Source organism: Phocoena sinus, chromosome 6, assembly GCF_008692025.1.
Source record: "Phocoena sinus isolate mPhoSin1 chromosome 6, mPhoSin1.pri, whole genome shotgun sequence".
NCBI lineage: Eukaryota > Metazoa > Chordata > Mammalia > Artiodactyla > Phocoenidae > Phocoena > Phocoena sinus.
Genome location: NC_045768.1, coordinates 7,285,472 through 7,307,342, shown reverse-complemented (window position 1 = coordinate 7,307,342; position 21,871 = coordinate 7,285,472). Strand labels below are relative to the sequence as shown.

Here is a 21,871-nt window from a genome sequence, read left to right as displayed (position 1 = left end):
TGACAGGTGCCACCTTGCCCTCCAGAACCTGACTCGGGAACAAGCCGACTACTGCGTCTCCCACATGAAGCCCTACGTGGACGGCAAGGGCCGCGAACTCCCCACTGCTTTTGACTACGTTGAATTTACCCGCTCGCTCTTCGTGAATTGATCCTCTGCTCCTAGGTTAGCCTGGCCCACGCCGCTTGCCCTGCCATCGCCTTGCTGCATGTCAACTCATCTCTGTGCTCTTAAGAAAAATCCTCCAGACAGTGTTGCTTTCCATTGTAACCTTAACCTGCTTAGCTTGGGGTGAGAGACTTATTAGTAGAAAATGGTGCTTCAGTGAACTGCTCCTGGTCCGGTCGCCGGTGCCACGTTGCTGTGGGGACCCCTTCCTGTCGTGAAGCCAGCTGCCCCATTCCGACTGCAGAAATATCTAAGCAGCTGGCTAGTTCTTTTGTTCTCCCTCCCAATTTTCTGTTTCTGTGTAAAAGACAAATAAATGACTCCCCCCAAAGCTTGTCGTGCCTTCATTCAGCTTCCATCAGAACCATACAGCACAGATGTAGCCTCACCCCACCTGCCTCTGTACTTGGGACTCCCCCCACCTCAGGTGGCCACCTCTGCTGCCAGTTGGTCCAAGTCCTCTGTTTCCCGGGGTCCTTGTTCAGTGAACTCGCTGCTTAGCTGCCACACCTTTACGACGCCCTTGGCATCGCCAGCAGCCAGGAGCTGAGTCTGCTGACGATTGAATTCAAGACAGTAGACTGGGCTTTCATCCTGGGTTTGCTTGATCGAAACTGTGGGTTTCTGGGAGCTTTTCTGGAGATCAAACAGCTGCACATCACCTTCAAGGGGAGATTCATGGGGTAAGAGAGGCCCAGAGCAGCAGCCTCTTCAGTTTCCTGTGCACAAGATCAGGCTGTTACTCAGTTCAGCTCTCCACCCCACACAAGGAAAGTCATCCTCACCCCACGTAGTCTCCCCAGCCCAGAATTCCAGGTACAGGCTGGGCTTATGTCAGCTTCAACGCATCCAAGCCTGGTGTCCATTTCCTACCTTCCCCAGAAGCAGCTGCAAACACCAAAGGGCGCACTGGGGACCAGCGCACAGCGAACAGGTACTTGTGGGACAGTTGCAGGGAGGTCAGGGGCTGGGCCTGCAGCATGGAGTACAGGTGGACGTGGCCGTCGGTCCCAGCGCTCAGGAAGAGATTCCTAGACAGGATGCAGGGCAGACAGCCAGGCAGGGGATGAGCGCTGGGGATTCAGGTGTGGCTGGGGGCTTCCTGCCGGACTCCTCATGGGCTGTCAGGCTCATGAGAGGCCTCCCTAGGCCCCCAAACCTGGGGTCCTCCTCGAAAGTCAGGGGCCGATTACCTGGCGCCAACCCCAGAAGCTCCGGATACTGGGGCTCAAATGGGGAAGACCCAGGCCCAGGGCAGACCGCAGGTCCTTTAAGCAGTGCTATGTGTGGCCTGGTGGGACTCCCTCACCCTCCCTGTGCCAGAGGCCCTGTGGCTGATGGAGGAGGCTCCGGCCCTCCCTACCTGTGGAAGGGGGAGCAGCTCACAGAGTAAACAGGGCCACCGTGGGGAGAGAAGGTGAACTGTGCCGGGGCCCGCAGGGGCACAGAGCTGGGCACCCGCGTGAGGGCGGGCTCCTCCGCTGCCAGGGAGCACTTGAGCGGGAAGCCGCCTTCCGTGCCCAGCACGAAAAGGCTTGGGTCAAAGCTGGAGAAAGCCACTGCTGTGGCACCCACCTCGGTCTCCCCCCGGGGAGGCTGTGGAGAAAAGAACAGCAGGGCAGAGCAGAGGGAATCCGCTCACAGTGTCCCCGAGGAGCCCAGGCATGTGCGTGGACGCTGTGGCCCTCTGGCTCCCGCCTGCCTGCCCCCAGGCTCACTGGCTCAGGGGTCCCACAGCCTGGGGCTGCCTCGGGGGCCCATTTCCAGGGCAGCAGCCTCGCCCCTTCATACCTTCTTCAGCTTGGTGCTCCTGGGGAGCTGCTGCACGGCCAGGGCGAAGCCCGCGCTGAGCTGCAGCCGGCCAGCCCCGACCGCCAGCCAGAGCAGCACCTTCCCATCAGCGGCCACGCTCAGCACCTGGAAGCGGTGGCCGTGCTGGGGCCCCGGGAGCCAAACCACCTGGACAACAAGTGTGCGGGGCCGAGCTGAGAAAGGACGCCTGCCCCATCTCCCAGCAAGACCAGGTGTCCCTCCCCTCCCCCCTCCCCTTCTCTTCCAGGGAGACTTACGCGGGGAGGCCTGGGAGCCGCCTCACCCACCAGAGGGTTCCAAGGTCCCCCCAGTCCCAGCAGAAAACCAGGACAGTGGGGACTGTGGCTCTGATGGAAGGGGCGGGTGTGACTCATGGCCTGGGAGCTCTGAGAATGCCAGAGGCAGCTGTTCACTGCCAGCTCCCTGGTGACCTTCTTCCTTGGCTGTGGCAAGCAGGCGCCCCCTCTCCTGCCCCGCGTCGTGGAGCAGGCCCGCGACATCAAGGCGCAGCCGGGAGGACGTGCTTCCCCACCCGCCAAGCATGCCGCTGCTCTGACCTGGTACACGGGGTCCGTGTGCGCGTCGTCCATCAGGCCCGTGCGCCAGAGGAGTGGGTCCTCCGGATGGCTCACGTCCCACACCAGCACCTCGCCATTGTACAGCCCCCCTGCGGGACCGAGAGGGCCTGGGCAGGAGCCGACCCACGCAGCAGCCAAGCTTCCTGGACAAGCCCCCACCCTTCCCACCCACTCAGCCAGGACGTGGGGCCACTTTCTCGAAAACAGTCCTGAGGAAGAAACGTCCTGGTCCCCGGGCCTCACACTCCAGCCTGCTGTACCCCGCCCCAGGAAGCTTCTCCCACTGCCAGGCTACCATCCCCCACCCAGCACCCTCCATTCCCTCCAGCTTCACCTGCCCCCTTTCCCCAACGTGCACAGCTCATCACCTCTGTCAACTCCCCAAGGGTGCCTGCTTCGTCCTGCCTCTTGTCCCGACCAGGCCACACCTCTGCATGGCCCACACCCCCTCAAGACTCAGCTAAGGACCTGCCGCCTCCTCCAAGCTCTGCGCCCAGCACGGGCACCCCAGCATCCTCACCTGAGCCCAGGGGTCCGGGCCACCTGTGGTCTCTGCTTCCCCCACAGACCTGCCCTGGCCGTGACCAGGGGCTGAGGGCCCAAGGGGGGGGCTTTGGCCACCCTCTGCAGGGTGGGAAGCAGAGGCAACTTAGGCTGGTCGTCTCACCTGCAACGTGGGATGGCTGCGTGGGGTGGAAGGCCAGGCACATGACGGCGCTGGGCACCTCCACCACCGCCGACGGCTGCTGCGGGTTCAGGCCTCGCCGGTCCAGATTCCAGGCGCACACAAAGGACTTCAGCGTGCTCCAGTCCCCGTCATCCAGCCTGCACAGACGTGCCTGAGCTAGCTCTGCCCCTCAGCCTGGGCTTCATCCCAACCCACCCTGCCCCCACTGTGCTCCTATCACCTGACCCACCTTCACCCCCTACTCCCCCAAACAGGTGAGCCTCTATAGCCCCATCACACACAGACACTGTGCTCGGTATCGAAGCGGCAGAGGCTCCTCTGAGGCACCCCGAAGGCATGAGTTTCTCTGGAAAAGGGTCTCCAGCTGGGCGAACCTGGGCATATCAGGAGACAGCTCTCGGAGCAGGTGAGGCAGGCCTGGGGCCCACTGCCCAGTGCTGGCAGGTGGGCACTGGGAGTCCCTTCCCTGCTCTTTTCCTGCCAACCTGATGCCCAGGCAGCCTTAAGAAGGAAGACTCCCAGAAAGGCCAAGCTCTGGGCCAACCCCTTACTGCACAGACGGGGAGACAGAGGCTCAGACAAGGGTCTGAGGGCCTTCTATTGCCCCACACCCAGCCCTGCTGCCACTCACCGGCCATAGGCACAGGCCACCACAGAGCCAGTGGTATTCCAGGAGACACCAGTCACATGCAGACCCTGTCCTTGGGCTGGGGGGTAGCCCAGGGTGTGGAGGCAGGTCACCTGCAAGAGACAAACCATCCCCAACCCTGAGCCCCAAAGCCACCCAGCCAAAAAGCACACACAGCCTTGGGCCTCCCAAACCCTATAAGTGATTCAAGGCCACCGTCCAGCCCTAGGGGAAAGTGTGGAGCCTTCATCCCAACATCTCCCCTAACAGGATGCTTCCAGAAACCCAGAAGGAAGGGCCTTGGGAACTGAGACAGACTCCAGGCTCCAGATCAGAGCTGGACCCTGTACTCACATCTGTTTCAAAAGCTTTGGCTTCTGAAGCTAGACGGTGGTGATGGTTGCACGACAGTGTGAATATACTCAATGCCACAGGACTGTACAGTTAAAAATGGTTGAGGGGCTTCCCTGGTGGCGCAGTGGTTGAGAGTCCGCCTGCCGATGCAGGGGACACGGGTTCGTGCCCCGGTCCGGGAGGATCCCACATGCCGCGGAGCGGCTGGGCCCGTGAGCCACACCTACTGAGCCTGCGCGTCTGGAGCCTGTGCTCCGCAGCAAGAAAGGCCGCGATAGTGAGAGGCCTGCGCACCGTGATGAAGAGTGGCCCCCCGCTTGCCACGACTAAAGAAAGCCCTCGCACAGAAACGAAGACCCAACCCAGCAAAAATAAATTAATTAATAAACTCCTACCCCCAACATCTAAAAAAAAAAAAAAAAAAATCTATTTAAAAAAAAATGGTTGAAATGGTAAATTTTATGTTATGTGTATTTAAACACACACACACACATTTTTTTTAAACTCTGGCACCTTGTTTCTCAGCCCATAGGTGGCCAGCAGCAGCTAACGAGAAGGCCGGCGATGCCGGCCACGGCGAGGGATTTTGCACCACAGACACACTTTCCAGGAAGTATTTGCACCATAGACCAAAACTCCTGTGAACAGTTTCACACTTCTTGACCTCATAACCCCATATAAAGAAACCATCCAATGGAAAGAATCCAAAATCTGTAAGAAGCTGCACTGCGCCCTGCTAGTGAGAACGCAGAGCAGCGCAGCCGCTGAGGAGTCTAGCAGCTCCTCAGATGTCAGTTACCATATGGACCAGCAATTCCACTCCTAAGTATATACACAAGAGAACTGGAAACACACACTTGTACACAAGTGCTCACAGCTCGATCCGTAACAGCGGAGTGTGGTATATCCCTACAACAGAGTGTGATTCAGCCATAACAGGAATGATGCCCTGATAGACGCTGCAACACAAGGACCCTCGATAACACTCTGCTAAGCAGAAGCAGCCAGTCACAGAGACGTGTTGTATGATTCCATTTATATGAAACGTCCAGAAGAGACAAACCTACAGAGACAGAAAGTGGAGCAGTTGCCAGGAGGTGCGGGGGAAATGGGGAGTGACTGCTAATGGATATGGAGTTTCTGTTTTGGGGAGGTGATGAAAATGTTCTAAAACTGACTGTGGCAATGGTTACATACCTCTGGAAATATACTAAAACTCACTGAACCGTACACTTCAAATGGAGAATGATATGGGATGTAAATTATATCTCAATAAATCTGTTATTTTAAAACAAAGCCATACAGTGGGGCCAGGAAGTAGACGGGGCATGAGAAAACCTTTGGGGATTTGGTGACATTCCATTTCTTTTTTTTTTTTTTTGACATTCCATTTCTTGATCTCAGTCCTGGTTCTACAAATGTTTTCACTATGTGAAAAGTATGGACTTGAACACTTGCAATTTGTGCATGTGTTTATGCATGTTTTATAAATTTAATAAAAGTTTATATTAAAAATAAACTATATACATAATGTATCATAACACCATTTATAATTGCAATGATCAGTACAATTTAAAATCTAAAGATGAGAATGCAGAGGGATGGAAAGATGGGCCGTTCTCGGGACTTCCCTGGTGGCGCAGTAGTGAAGAATCCACCTGCCAATGCAGGGAACATGGGTTTGACCCCTGGTCCAGGAGGATCCCACATGCCACGAAGCAAATAAGCCCGTGCACCACAACAACTGAGCCTGCGCTCCAGAGCCTGCGAGCCACAAATACTGAAGCCCACGTACCACAACTACTGAGCCCACACGCCACAACTACTGAAGCCCCTGCACTCTAGGGCCCGCATGCCGCAACTACTGAGCCCGAGTGCCGCAGCTACTAAAGCTCGCGCGCCTAGAGCCTGTGTTCCACAACAAGAGAAGCCACCACAATGAGAAGCCCGCACACTGCAACAAAGAGTAGCCCCCACTCGCCGCAACTAGAGAAAGCCCGCGGGCAGCAACAAAGACCCGACGCAGCCAAAAATAAATAAAAATTAGAAAAAAAAAAAAAAGATAGATGGGCTGTTCTATACCTTCACTGATGGGTATGTGTTTGCCAAGATTCAACACAGCACACAGGATGAGTTTACCTGTATGGAAAATATACCTCAACAAACCTGACTCCAGAAGAAAAAGTTTATGGTAAAACATCATGTAGCAGTTAAAAAGGAAACAAGTCTATAATGGAAAAGAATCTCAAAAGAATATATATATATATATATATATATATATATATACACATACCTACATATGTATATCTGAGTAACTTTGCTGTACACCTGAAGCTAACACAACGTTGTAAATTAACTATACTTCAATTTAAAAAATGGTAATAGGGAATTCCCTGGAGGTCCAGTGCTTAGGACTCCATGTTTCCACTGCTGGCGGCTGGGATTCGATCCCTGGTCAGGGAACTAAGATCCCGCAAGCCTCCCAGCACGGCCAAAAATAAATAAATAAATAAAATAAAAAATGGTAATAAAAAATAAATAGGGGCTTCCCTGGTGGTCCAGTGGCTAAGACCCCACACTCCCAAAGCAGGGGGCCCAGGTTCGATCCCTGGTCAGGGAACTAGATCCCACATGCCTCAACTAAGAGTTCACATGCCACAACTAAAGATCCTGCACATGGCAAAAAAGATCCCGCGTGCCACAACTAAGAGCCGGTGCAGCCAAATAAATAAATATTAAAAATAAATAAATGGATAGAGAAATAGAGAGATAGAGAGATACACAGATGGATGACATCTGTAGCAACGTGACAACACAGAACGGGCTTTGCTTCTGAAGAGAGAAGACCCCAAGATTGGTCACAGTGCCTCACAGCAGTCAGCCACACCCACATGGAAACAAGAGGCAGGACACGACACAGCAAAGAGGTCAAAGGTTTCAGGGGGTGCCCTGGGTCACCTCTTCCTCATCTCTAATTCTGAAGTGTTCAGCCACGTTGTCACTGATTTTAGAATTGTGAAGTTACAGTCCTTCGTTAAGAGTGGCATCTCAGGGCTTCCCTGGTGGCGCAGTAGTTAAGAGTCCGCCTGCCAATGCAGGGGACACGGGTTCAAGCCCTGGCCTGGAAAGATCCCACATGGCTGGGGAGCAACTAAGCCCGTGCGCCACAACTACTGAGCCTGAGCTCTAGAGCCCACGAGCCACAACTACTGAAGCCCACGCACCTAGAGCCCGTGCTCCGCAACAAGAGAAGCCACTGCAATGAGAAGCCCACGCACCACAACGAAGAGTAGCCCCCGCTCACCACAACTAGAGAAAGCCCGCACGCAGCAACAAAGACCCAACACAGCAACAAAGACCCAACACAGCCAAAGATGATAAATAAAGAAAAGAAAAGAAAAAAAGAGTGGCATCTCAGGCTTTCCGGGGCTACTAGAGCCAAGGACGGCAGTGAAATGTCAAGGCCAACACCTAGACAGCTGGAGTAGACACAGAACAACCAGACATGTCAGCCAAAATAGTAATCCCACCAGGAAGAACTAATCAAAATACTGATGCAAAAGAAAAACAAAGTGAGAGAGAGATTCACTTCAGTTTTGTCATATAACAGCAAAATCTGAAAGCACTACTCCTCTGCCCAACAGTCAGAAAGGCAAGAAACTTCAGGGCCGTGAGGGGACCACACGCCACACGGCCACCCAGAGGGTGCTGGGCAACCGCCCGCCCATTCACGTGTTTCTGGAGGATACGTGTCTAGAAGTGAAGCTGCTGCTGGGATGTCCAACAACAGGGGACTCAAGAAAGACTGGTGTGTCTGTGCAGTGGGACGTGATGCAGGTTATAGGGGGATTGGGGCCCCTCTAGGAACTGGCGTGGAAAGCTCTGGTGAGTGAGAAAGGTCACAAAATGTACAGTGCTTTCCATTTTTGTTTAAAATGCTCTTAATGACAACCGTAGTAGCACTAATGCTATGTGTCAGTGTAGCATGGGAAAGGCCTCTGAACCAGGGCTCCCACTCACTGTCTACGTATTACATGTTCTGTATTTCTGTGATTACATGTTCTGTATTTCTGTGATGTTCATATTTATTATAATGAACATGTATTGCTTTTGTAATCAGAAAAGAATAGTTTTTAAAGGGGGAGAAAGTAATACACAGGTGGACCAAACTAACTGCACAGAAGGGTGGAAAAGCCTCAACAATTAAGAACAAAAGCTTAACCTCTCTGAATGCAACTGTAAGAGGGGGCAGGCTGAGCTGCGCTTTTAACATTCATTACCTTCTTCTTGTGCTCTGCTTAAAAAGATACAATGACTCCACACTTTGGTGTGGACTTGGCAGCTATTTTTCAGAGGGATTTTGAGGATTTCTCTCAAATAAACCGACTTTCCCATACCTATCAACGAGTTGGTGGGAACAGGGCAACTATGTATCTGGAAATAGATAGAAGGAAGATACAAGAAGAGGAGGGGAGTAGAGGAGGGCTTATGACCTCTGAATACAGAATTATCTCCATTTCTAAAGGAAGAAAACATTGTATAAGAAAAGTTTTTACTGCTTGCTCAGTAGCCTGTCCACAGGCAACACCAGGGTGGAGCAAAAGCCACCAAGGGGCCCTCCTTCATTCAGAGGTTACCTGGTCTCAAAGCAGAGGCTGCGTACCCAACTGGACATTTGAGCTGACAGGGTGACAGCTCTGAGCTGTGCCTTGAGACCAGAAAGTCTTGGCGATGCTGAAGTCACTAGAGCATGGCAGTGAGACCAGACAGACCAGGACTCAAACTCCAGCTCAGCCACTTACAGCTGTATGACTGTGGACAAGTCCCTTAGCCTCTCTAACTCTCACCTATAAAATGGAGATCATGGGAATTCCCTGGCAGTACAGTGGTTAGGATTCTGCCAGGGGTCCAGGTCTGATCCCTGGTCGGGGAACTAAGATCCCACAAACTGTTCGGCGTGGCCAAGAAAAAATAAAAAATATAAATTGGAGATCAGGATAGCACTACCTCATACAGTTGTCCTGAGGGATAGATGAGTTGGCACAGAGAGTGCCTGGGGAAACACAGCTGAGTGGTTAAGAAAATAAGATCCAGAGTCAGACTGTCCAGGTTCAAATCCTGCCTCTACCGCTTACCAGCGGTGAAATGGAGATAACAAGGGCACCTACTTCAAGGGCAGCAGGGACGGCCCAGTGACTTCTTCTTAACTTAGTACCTGGCAAAAAGTAAGAGCTCGGTGAATGCTGTTATTATTATTTTTGGTGTTACTATTATTTGCATGGCACAAAAGAAGGACTTAAAAATGGGGTGAAGCCGCAACCTGAGACATCCCAGGCCCACACCAGCCCATCCCTACCGTCTGCTGCTGCTCGGACCAGTTCACCTCGAAGCCGTCAAACGCATGGCTCTGCCAATTCTTGTTCAGCTCTCGGGTAACCATGGCCTCCACTCTCCGGAGAAAGGCCACAAGCCGGGGGCCATCATACTGGGGCACAGACTGCAGGCTGACGGGCTCAGGGGCCTCGGTCTGCACCTCAGCATCTGCATGCTTCCGGGTCTGGGCGGACGCTTCAGCAGTGGCAATGCTGGCCGTCTGGCAACTTTTCTGGAGAAGGAGATCGAAACACAGTCACCAGCCAGATGTACTCCCAGCATCACCTGCCCAGGGCACTCACCCTCCCCCAAGGATAAATAACTGGACCGCAGTTCATTCTGTCTGTCCCCTTCCTCTAGTAAATAGCCTATCTTTCTTTGTGGCATGGGTGAAGACAACCCACTGAGAGGGATACCTGACCTCCAGCTAGCCAATCGGAGCACTCGGTCCCTCCCCCAGCCACAGTGATTGGTTTAGGGTGACCCAGTGAGGGCCTGACCCAGGACTTTCGGTGACACTATTTGGAGGGGACATGGGAGGGCCCTTTTTGAAAATATGGACATCAAGAAGAATCAGGTCATCTTAGGGCCAGCAGTGGCTGTCTTAGCCAGCACTGAAGAACCTCAGACCTGGTCACCAACAGAACACCCCTCTTCTCCCCCAACTTGGCAGCCAGCCCTCTCCAGTAGGGTACCTTTCAAGGTGCCACCGTGATCAAAGGACACATGTGTGTCCGTGATGAGCTAGTTGGGAAAAGACAGACTACTCCCCAGGCGCAGCTCTTGTTAGAACGTGGAGAACTCAGCACTTGTCACCATGCTCCTCTTCACGTTCAACTTAATTCTCTCTTTGCTTGTCCATCTCCCATTAAACTCTGAGCCCCTCCAGCATAAGAACTTCCCTGGTGGAGCAGTGGTTAAGAACCCACCTGCCAATGCAGGGGACACGGGTTCAAGTCCTGGTCTGGGACGATCCCACATGCCGCGGAGCAACTAAGCCCATGAGCCACAACTACTGAGACTGTGCTCCAGAGCCCACGAGCCACAACTACTGAGTCCACGTGCCACAACTACTGAAGCCCACGTGCCTAGAGCCCATGCTCCGCAACAAGAGAAGCCACCACAAAAAAAAAAAGAAGAGGAGAAGCCACCACAATGAGAAACCCGCACACCACAATGAAGAGTAGCCCCGGGCTCCCCTGGTGGCGTAGTGGTTGAGAATCCGCCTGCCAATGCAGGGGACATGGGTTCGAGCCCTGGTCCAGGAAGATCCCACATGCCACAGAGGAACTAAGCCCTTGTGCCACAACTACTGAGCCCTCCTGGGGCAACTACTTAAGTCCACGTGCCTAGAGCCCGTGCTCCGCAACAAGAGAAGCCACCACAAACAGAAGCCCACGCACCACAACAAAGAGTAGCCCCCCGCTCACCACAACTAGAGAAAGCCCGCGTGCAGCAACGAAGACCCAGCACAGCCAAAAATTAATTTAAAAAAGAAAAAAAAGAAAGAACCCTGTCTATCTTTACATCCCCAGCACTTTGCATGGTATTTGATAGCTAGTACAAGTTCATTCATAATATACACACACACATTTTATCTCTCTATTTAACATCTACTTGCCAGGTGCTGTCAGGCTATTATGGATATAGCAGAAAACAAACGTGCAAGATTCCTGTGCCCAAGGAGCTTACGTAGGGGTTGGGGACAGGCAAATAAACACACAAGAAAAACATGATGGAACACAAGTGGCGCTAGATGGATGCAGAGGTGTGGGAGAGAAGGGAACAGCTGGGGACGCAAGTGGGATGGGATGGCGAGGGAGCCTCTGGGGAGATGGCATTTGAGCTAAGGTGTGAAGGACAAGTGGAAAGCTGCAGGAAAAAGGGTCCCAGGAAAGGGTTGGGGGGAGAACAGAACAAAACCTTATGAAGAAAAGGCCCCATGCTTAGAGGCTGGACGGCAGGCAGCGTACCTGGGAGCAGAGGGTGAGGAAGGGCAAGGTCCAGGCAACAGAAAGTCTGTGAGCTAGGACAAAGGGCTAGGGATTCCTTCGCAGTATAAGCCACAGGACCATGATGAGAACCAGTGGATGGGGTGTCCCTGAACTGAAAGTGAGGGCAAATTCCAGGAGAAGAGAACACAGAAGGCTTTCTGTTAGACCCCCTTTAGACAGATGCCTCTCAGACATCCCCATAGAGGCGTCGAGGATTTCTGAGACAGGTCACGAGCTCCAGAAAGCATCCAATCACAGATGTGACTTGAAGCCACAAGACGAGGAGTCCACTGAGGGAGTGTGAACACTGATCAATCAATGGATGGGCACAGGAATCAGAAAGTAAACACACCAACGGGATTTCCCTGGTGGCACAGTGGTTAAGACTCCGAGCTCCCAATGCAGGGGGCCCAGGTTCGATCCCTGGTCAGGGAACTAGATCCCACATGCATGTCGCAACCAGGAGTTTGCATGCCACAACTAAGGAGCCCACGTACCATAATTAAGGAGCCAGCATAACCAAATAAATAAATAAATATTTATTTTAAAAAAAGAAAAAAAGAAAGTAAACATGCCGAGACAAAATGTTAAAAGACTGTGGGTGAATCTCAAACTTCCTGGAAGCCTCAAAGATTGTAACAGTACCAGTTGTTAAGTGCTAATTGAGGCACTGTCCCCATAGCTTTACCTGTATCATTTTTTTTTTTTTTTTTTTTTTTTGGCTGTGTTGGGTCTTCCTTGCTGCCCATGGGCTTCCTCTAGTTGTGGTGAGCAGGGGCTACTCTTCATTGTGGTGTGCGGGCTTCTCATTGCAGTGGCTTCTCTTGTTGCGGAGCATGGGTTCTAGGAACACAGGCTTCAGTAGTTGTGGCATGTGGGCTCAGTAGTTGTGGCTCGTGGGCTCTAGAGCACAGGCTCAGTAGTTGTGCACACGGGCTTAGTTGCTCTGCGGCATGTGGGATCTTCCCAGACCAGGGGTCGAACCCGTTTCCCCTGCATTGGTAGGCAGATTCTTAACCACTGCGCCACCAAGGAAGCCCCTACCTGTATCATCTTACTCATGCTCACGTCCACCCTATAAAGTAAATCCTATTTTTTGCATTTCTAAGGTTGGCACTGAGACACAGAGAAGTTAAGTAACTCACCCAAGGTCACACAGCAAAGAGGCAATCACAACAGAGCTTGAATCCAGGCATTCTGACACACGACACTGAATTATCTCTCAGTCAAGGTGTTTTCTCTCAGTCTAAAATCCTGGCCACTAATCACATCAGATGAACTCAAAACAATGTTTCTAAGAGAATGTTACATGAATGTCTTAATGTAAAAATTAATGTAAGGTCACAACCACAAGCAAAAATGTCCAAAGAGACAACAAGCTCTTAACTTTTCAGGTATTGCTATTAGTGTTCCTTTGCTGTTTGCTTATTCAGGCAAATAACAGATGCCAAAACACTAAGGAAAATTTATGGAGGGAAACTTAACTAAAACTTAACTAAAAAACTTAAAACCAATGACACTGCAGCCATAATTTTTTTCTGTTAACTGGTGAGAAGCCACTATTATTCTCTCTTCACTCTGGGACACCTAAGTCAGCTCCCACGGTTCGAGATACACATAACTCATAACCGACCCTGACCCATCTAGGGATGAGGTCCGGAGGCTCCGGGGGGAAGGGCTTGCCCACGACCGCCACATACAGGGTGGTGCCTTCCACGCCAGGAGGCAGCATGTGGCTGTCGCCAGGGCGCGGCTCCCATAATAAGCCTCTAAGAGGTGAGAGGAAGGATTCGCGGTGAGCAGGATCCTTGCTCCCTGGGCAGGTGACCACTGTGGATGCTGGGCCTGCCGCCTGCCTTCTGCACCTCAGAGGCACTGCAGGGGAAAACGGGTGGGATCCAGCCAGACTTCGATCACACTGGGACATGTGGCCAAGAAACAGGAGAACCATTCCCAAAGCAAGATCCTCAAACTCTGTGCAGCCTTCAGCGGAGCAGGAAGCCGGTGGGACTCGGAGCAGAGTCCAGGTGGCAGTCCTGCCCTCCGGTCCCAAGAGAGCCTACAGACACCCAGAATGTCAGGGCTCCTGCATCTTGCCAACAAAGGAAACCGAGGCCCAGAATGGTGAGGAAATACCTTCTAGAGAATCTGCCCTCCCACAAGGGCCAGTTTTTCCAAAAACTTCCTACCCATGATGCAGGCTGGGCCCAAACACCAGGCCTGTAGCTACCGACTGGACAAGAAGCAGAGACTAAGCAGGCCAGGCCAATTGGGTTCTCTCAGGGAAATTCACATCTGAGACAAAGACTCCAAGATAAACGGCACATGCCTAGAACTGAAACACAGTGCCAACAATCAGCCAGCGCCACAGTGCAGACAGGAGACGTGCAGAGACAGGCCTCACAGGGTGTGTGGCAACAGGAGAGCTGAGAGGTGGAGAGAGGGTCCCAAAGCCGCCTAGCTTCTGATTCCTGCCCCTTCCTCAGGACCAGGTGCATCTCCATGCCAAGCCCAGGAGACACCTCCGCATCCTAAAGAAAAGCGTCCGATGGGAGCTGGTTGGCTGGTTTCTGTTACTTGCTGCCAGAGCCCTAGCCCATACCCAGGAGAGCTCTGTCTCCCAGACCACCACCCCACAAAGCCCCACTTCAGAAATAAGATGCCGCTGCTGGCCTCAAGGACTGGTCAATCAATTTCAGGAACACTTCCCATGACTGAGGAAACGGCCCTCATGGGCCAGGCGACCAGTCACTCTCCAGCAACAGGTGGCAACAGTGGCCCAGAGGGGTGGTCTGTGAGAGAACAGGACTCTTCCCCACCTTCAGCCCCAAAGGTTAAAGGAATCCCATGTCGACAGTGCCTATGCATGATTCACTCATTCAGAAACTGTCCAGCCAGGGGATTCCCTGGTGGCGCAGTGGTTAAGAATCCTCCTGCCGGGCTTCCCTGGTGGCGCAGTGGTTGAGAGTCCGCCTGCCGATGCAGGGGACACGGGTTTGTGCCCCAGTCTGGGAAGATCCCGCATGCTGCGGAGCGGCTGGGCCCGTGAGCCATGGCTGCTGAGCCTGCGCGTCCGGAGCCTGTGCTCCACGACAGGAGAGGCCACAACAGTGAGAGGCCCACGTACCGCAAACAAACAAACAAAAAGAATCCTCCTGTCAATGCAGGGGACAGGGGTTCGAGCCCTGGTCCAGGAAGATCCCACATGCCGCGAAGCAACTAAGCCCATGCGCCACAACCACTGAGCCTGCGCTCTAGAGCCCACGAGCCACTACTGAGCCCACGTGCCACAACTACTGAAGCCCATGTTCCACAAGAGAAGCCACCGCAATGACAAGCCCGCACACCACAAGGAAGAGTAGCCCCCGCTCCCTGCCAACTCAAGAAAGCCCAAATTTAAAAATAAATAATTTTTTTAAAAAAAGAAACCCATTCACACGGTGTCAACATGCAGTGGTCATAAGTAGAACACAGTCACTTTCTTATTAAAAATATACCTTCTAGATCTCCTTGACTACTGATTATAAAACATACCAATTGGGACTTCCCTGGTGGTGCAGTGGTCAAGAATCCCCCTGCCAATGCAGGGGACGTGGGTTCAAGCCCTGGTCCGGGAAGATCCCACATGCTGCACAGCAACTAAGCCCGTGCACCACAACTACTGAGCCTGCGCTCTAGAGCCCTCGAGCCACAACTACTGAAGCCCGCGTGCCTAGAGCCCGTGCTCTGCAACAGGAGAAGCCACCGCAATGAGAAGCCTGCACACCCAACTAGAGAAAACTTGTGTGCAGCAACGAAGACCCAACGCAGCCAAAAATAAAATATATATATAAATAAATTTAATAAATAAATCAAACATACCAATTATTTAGTAATAGCTCTTCAGGAGGAAACTATATTAAATATACACATCAGTTGTGAGACACACCCCTTTGTAATACCTGTTAAAATGGGGGTTGGGAGGATGACGAAATACAGAAACACACAGAGAATAGGCAGAGGTCTGGGACGCCATGCAGCTGAAGGCTGAGCCCCCTCACTCTCTTCGGCAGTAACCACTACCAGCAAATACAGAGCACACAGCCCGTCATTTCACCCCCAAAACCCACCTGAGCCGCACACCTGACTCCAGAGTAGAAGAGGACCTCAGAGACCATTCTAGACTAGTGTCATCAATGAGCCCCAGAATCACCGGGAGGCTCCTAATAGACAAACTGCTGCTTCCTCCCTGTACAGTTTCTGGTTCAGTAGGTCTAGGATGGGGTCCTAGAATTTGCTCTGCTAACATGCCCCCAGCTGATGCCATGGGGAGGGCACTCAGACCCCAGATGTGGGCCTAGCCCCTCAGCTATATACTTCCCATGGCCACACCCCAGGCCCCAGAGCCCTCACCTCTGCCCTCGAGGTGCAGACAGTGCTCATATTGCCCCCCTTCCCCTTCTCTGGGGACCCAGGTTTCACCTGGGTAGGATGGGGTGAGACAGGGCTCCTCCCCAGGGGCTGAGAAATGTTGCCAATGTGAACATGGCTCGGCACTGTCACTGCCACATCCATTCAGGCTCACTGCTGCCCCCCCTCCCTCCCTCCCTCCCTCCCTCCCAGAATTTCCCTTCCCCTCAGGTTCTCTTCCCAGCCCTCCCTTCCATGTCCTTTCTGAGTCTTATACACACACCTGATGATACTCAGGTGTGATGGGAGCCGAGATGACTCCTGACCTAATTCAGCAGCTCTTTATCAGCATACCAACAAAATTTGACCCTGGTGTGAAACACATTTTGATGTTAACTAGCAGAAGCTGTATGATGGGACTATTTTGAATATAAAGTTGATGGGAATTCCCTGGCAATCCAGTGGTTAGGACTTGGCACTTTCACTGCTGGGGCCGGGGTTCAATCCCTGGTCAGGAAACTTAAGATCCTGCAAGCCTCACAGCACAGCCAAAAAAAAAAAAAACCAAGTTGAGCTGAGTAGATTTTGTGATGCAACATAGACAGTTACACTGTCTCTTGTCTCGCTGGTGTGAGACCTCCAAGAGTGTGCAGGTAACTGAACCCAGAACCAACATCAAGGTATGACCTCCCGTTCTTTTTGTTGTTGGTTTTTGGGGGATTTTTAAAAATATATTTATTTATTTTTGGCCGCATCGGGTCTTAGTTGCAGCGTGGGCTCTTCGTCGCGGCTCATGCGCTTCTTTCTAGCTGTGGCGCGTGGGCTCCACAACAGTGAGAGGCCCGCGTACCGCAAAAAAAAAAAAAAAAAAAAAAAACCCAGCCAAGCCAAAGCAGGAGGGGAGAAATGCATCAGAATCATGCCCATGGATGACAGGACACAAGAAAAGTATTAAATTCAGTATTTCCTGGGGGCCTCTGGGACATACAAAAGTACACAAGACCCACACCCTGCCCTCTGGGAGCTCAGAGTCCAAAGGAGACAGACCGGAATGCCCAAAATGCAACGGCTGATAAAAAAGTTCTAGAACTAGATGGCAGTGATGGTTGCACATCGTGAATGTACTTAATATCACTGAATTTACACTTTAATATGGTAAATTTTATAAGTATCTCACCACAAAAAAATGGAAAAATGCACCCTACATTCTGATAGGGTCAGAATGGGCTTCAGAAAGGTAACTGCTGCAGAGGAGGGTGGATTAAATTAGTGGTTCTGAAGTTTTGCCACACGTTGAATGACCTGGGGAGCTTTTATAAAACCAGATTCCTAGATCACACCATACCGATTAAACCAGAATCACTGGAGGTAAGGACCAGACATTCATATTTTTCAAGACTCTCCAGGGCATTCCAGGGTCAGCCAAGTTTGAGAAAGCAGATGAGTAAGGTTAAGGCAATCAGGAGCCCTTCATCTCACACAGCTGCTTGCCTGAGCACTGACACTCGTGATCCCCCCCACACCTGAACAGAGCTGGGATCTCAAACTGTTTTCTTAGGAGCATCTCATTTAATCCCACAGAAGTATTCTACCAAGACCTATTTTGCAGAAGAGATCACATGACTGGCCCAAGGCCAAGCCCCCAAAGAGTCTGTGCACTCAAACCCACAGACTGGTCCCAAAGTCCAGGACCCTGTCCCTCTGTGAACCAATCGAAACAGGACAAGAAAAGTCAAATCAGGCCAAAGATCATTAATACTTAAAAAAAAAAATTCATCACTGGGACGTAAAAGTACATTCCAATATTGCACCACTACGTGGGCCAAGCAAAGAACAATTTTCGGCTTTTCCAAAGTAACTTACAAAAAAAAAATTAAGAAGCTGCATACAAATTTAGCTAAAACACTCATCACAGGGTTTGTCGATAAGAGAAAAACTGGAAACAGTCCTTCAAAAGGGACTGATTAAATAAAATGAAGTTATAAAAAAAAATTTAAACACAAAGGATGTTCAGGGTGTACTGAGTGAAAAAAGTGGGTCTACAAAATATTATGTACAGTGTGATTCCATTTCTGTAAAAAAAAATGGGAGAAAACAGACAAAACAAAAAAGGAGCAGGTATAAACCAAATGCCTGGGCAATGAGACTGTGGGGTGGTTTTTATTTCCAGTCTTTGCTTATCCAGATTTTTTTCTAAATTTGGACACAGAAACTTCTATAAAGAGAAACAAGTTGATTTGGAAAAAGCAATTTACCACTTTCCTCTGACCCCTGCAACAATCTTACAACTTAATAAAGAATTTCCTTAATAAGACAGGAAAGACTGATTCAACTGGAACACCTGAGATGAAAGCCTTTACACCTCAAGTATTAGAATCAGTTCTTAGAGCCCTATGGGTTAAAACTATAGCTACGAGAAAATCAACAAGCCTCAATCTCATTCTTTGTTTTTAAAAAAAAAAAAAAGTAGAAAGTTAGACTGAGTCAGTGGTTCCCAACCTGGAATCTTTTAAAATCTGTATCTTGGACTTCCCCAGTGCCCCAGTGGTTAAGAATCCGCCTGCCAATGCAGGGAACACAGGTTTGATCCCTGGTTCGGGAAGGTCCCACATGCCGCGGAGCAACTAAGCCCGTGCGCCACAACTAGTGAGCCTGAGCTCTAGAGCCTGCGTGCTGCAAGTACCGAAGCCCACGCACCTAGAGCCCGTGCTCTGCAACAAGAGAAGCCCCTGCAGTGAGAAGCCTGCGCACCAGCAACAAACAGTAGCCCTGGCTTGCCGCAACTAGAGAAAGCCCGCGTGCAGCAACGAAGACCCAACGCAGCCAAAAAAAAAAAAAATTAAATTAAATTAAATCTGAATCTTCAGCAAACAAGAACTATTTCAAGTATTTTTTCAAAGCCAGTGAATGTGAATTACACATTTACCTTCAGTAAAGATGGATAGATATAACTAAACTATCCGCTGCCTTTGCTTTTAACTAGAACCATTAGTATCCAGCATGACGGAGTGTGAAGTGCTTTGAAGCCAGATGAAATCTGGCTTGAGACCTGAAGACTGCTGGCCAGAGGCAAGAAACCTGTCCTCAAGAGTACGACATCATAGGGCTTCCCTGGTGGCGCAGTGGTTGAGAGGCCGCCTGCCGATGCAGGGGACACGGGTTCGTGCCCCGGTCCGGGAGGATCCCACATGCTGCGGAGCGGCTGGGCCCGTGAGCCATGGCCGCTGAGCCTGCGCGTCCGGAGCCTGGGCTCCGCAACGGGAGAGGCCTCAGCGGTGAGAGGCCCGTGTACCGCAAAAAACAAACAAAAAAAAAGAGTACGACATCACAGAAACCTCATTGGTATTGGTGTTGGTGAGGACATGGTCTCTGCAGGTTCTAACACCTGTGTGGCAAGCTCAGCCTGAGTTTCCTCTGCTGGGAAATATGCAGCCCCCTTGCAATGCTCATTTTCACCGAGGAAAAGCCAACATCCTTACAATGATGAGCAAGCCCTATACTTGACCTGCCTCTCCTTACCCTCTCCGACCTCACCTGGAACTATTCTCCCCTTCTCTTTCCTCTCCAGCCCCACCTGCCTCCTCACACACACCAGATTGGCTCCAACCCCAGGACCTTTGCACTTGAAGTTTGCTCTCCCTGGACTGTTCTACCTCAGGTGTCCACTTGGTGAACTCTCTCACTCCAAGTCCTTGCTCAAACATCACTCTCTCCATGAGGCCCGCCCTGCAGCCCACCTCTCACTCCCCAACCCAGACTTTCTAACCCCCTCGCCCTTTTTCTTTTGTCCATGTCCACTGCTCACCTCTAACACACAGTATACTTATTTATTACATACAGTTTATTTCCTGTCCGATGCAGACAAGCGCCCCGTGTACGCTCCGGGAGGGAGCTCACCCGCTGGTGACGGAGGAATCGCCCCCGACGCAGCAGGGGCTCCAAGTCTACACACAGATCCCTCAGAAGCCCTGGGCCCCTGCAGCCCTGCCCTCATCTCAGACCACCTCGTCTGTGTGCTTTGGATTAAACTACGTACTAGAAAACGGGTGTGTCTCGACCTGAAAATGCAGTTTGGTCGTCTTTTTTAAGTGAAAGTTAGTTTGAAATGCCTAAAAACCGCAGTTCACACGAAATCCTTCAAAACGTGGGGTTTTTAGAGGTTTTAAAGAAAAACTCTTTTGTTGCTATTCAAAGACTGGGGAAATTGAGACGAGGGTATCCCAAAGGGTTAGTTTCTGCGAGTTAAAATATAAAAAGAAAACGGTGGGACCTCAGAACCTGGGCCGGCAGCCGCGCGAGGCCCCTCGCCCTCCCGCCCACGTCGCCCCGAGCCAGACCCGCGCCCTCACCGTCTCCCCGCGGATGCCCTGGACGCCCCTCCACTGCGAGGGCACGGACGCCACGCCCAGGGTCTCGTCCTGCAGCGGACCGGGCCGCTCGGGCCGCTCGGTGCTCGCAGCCCCGCCTGAAGCCAGCGCCTCAGCACCCGCGCTTCCCGCGCGGCAGAGCTGCCCCGGCTGCGCGCGGGTTACCGTGGAGACGGCTCCGCCCCCCCCCACCCTCCTCCCCAACCCCGGCGCCGGCGCAGTCTGACGCAACCTTCGCCCCCGCTCCTCCAGAGCGGAAGGCTGGGAAGGTGAGGCTATCGGCGCCATTTTTGAAATTGTCAGCGCGCCGCCTCCTCCTCCTCCTCCTCCTCCTCCTCCTCCTCCTCCTCCTTGTCCACCTTCTCCTCCTCCTCCCCCCCACCCCAAGATCCAAGAAGAAGAGATAAATTATTCTTTTCCGACGGTGCGACAAGCAATACCAGTTCTGGATTCTCCAAACGCAGAGGGAGCCCGCTTGGGGCATGCGCGTCTATTCTGGGTGGGGAGGAAGTGCGGAAGGGACGCGCTCGTGCCAAGTTCAAAGATGGCGCTGAGCGGCCAGGCGCAGAGGCGAGGGCGGGGGGCTGTGGCCGCGGCGGGCTGGAGTTGTGGGGCCTCGGGGTGCAGAGCTGGCGCAGCTGCCGAGTGCTCCAGCAGAGAGCTCCAGTTGGCGACCACCTCGAAGCCAAGTGCTAGCCGTCTGATCCTCAGTTTCTGCCACAATAGAATGGCGATTTTAAACATCCATATGAGGATCCAGTGTGGTTGAGTAGTTGGAAGGCCCAAATGAGGTCGAATGTAGAAAAATGCTTGTTAAACCGAAGTTAAAGGCCTGCACAACTACCAATTACTGAGTGTCTACCATGTGTCAGGTAGAACCCAGAGCTTTCTGTATGTTGATCTTAATAATCCTTAAGATAACTATGAGGAATCAACTGGAATGAATGTCGCTTGAGGGTGCTGATTGTCTGAAAAATAACTGCCCCACATCACCCATAAAGCCTGCATCACATTTGCCCAAGACTCCCTGGAAAGCTGCTTGGCCCCAGGGCCCCGTTCTGAGCCTCTCAGCAAGAATACTCTGGCCAGGTTCTCTGGGCCGCTTTCCTCCTATCCCTGAACTCTCAGAGGGATGGAAACCTGCCCAATCAGAGTCCTCTCTGTACCCACGACTGAGTCCTCATTGGGACCCTGTTCCAGCCAAGGCCATGAGGACCGATTAGATTAGCAACACTGGAAAGAATGGAATGCAATAGAAATTTCCTAGAAAGAAAGTAGAACCAAACAAAATTCTCCTGGTGAGGCCCTCTTAACGCTAGAAACACTTGCAAACATCACCAAGGATTCCAAAAATCACATTCAAAAAGAAGCTTAATGGGCCTTCCCTGGTGGTGCAGCGGTTAAGGCTCCACAATCCCAATGCAGGGGGCCCGGGTTCCATCCCTGGCCAAGGAACTAGATCCCACATGCATGCTGCAACTAAGAGTTCGCATGCCACAACTAAAGAGCTGGTGAGCCGC

The 21,871-nt window shown here is 51.8% G+C and overlaps 2 protein-coding genes across 8 annotated transcripts in view; one reads left to right on the top strand and one right to left on the bottom strand.

The window, feature by feature from the left end:
* SPTAN1 (spectrin alpha, non-erythrocytic 1) overlaps positions 1–499 on the top strand; it is a 61,019-nt gene extending 60,520 nt beyond the window's left edge. For all 7 annotated transcript variants that reach the window (XM_032635568.1, XM_032635567.1, XM_032635566.1 and 4 more), the window contains one exon: positions 26–499. In XM_032635568.1, coding sequence (XP_032491459.1) covers positions 26–151 — 126 coding nt within the window. In that variant the 3' untranslated portion in view covers positions 152–499. The remainder of the gene's footprint in view (positions 1–25) is intronic.
* Positions 497–20,639, bottom strand: WDR34 (WD repeat domain 34). Its single transcript, XM_032635305.1, has 9 exons — positions 20,334–20,639; positions 9,585–9,833; positions 3,878–3,987; positions 3,226–3,383; positions 2,538–2,647; positions 1,960–2,127; positions 1,532–1,764; positions 1,042–1,199; positions 497–830 (listed from the first exon to the last, which is right to left on the bottom strand). The coding sequence occupies exons 1-9, from the start codon at positions 20,637–20,639 to the stop codon at positions 592–594; spliced, it is 1,731 nt and encodes a 576-aa protein (XP_032491196.1). The 3' UTR covers positions 497–591.
* Between the last annotated feature and the right edge of the window lie 1,232 nt (positions 20,640–21,871).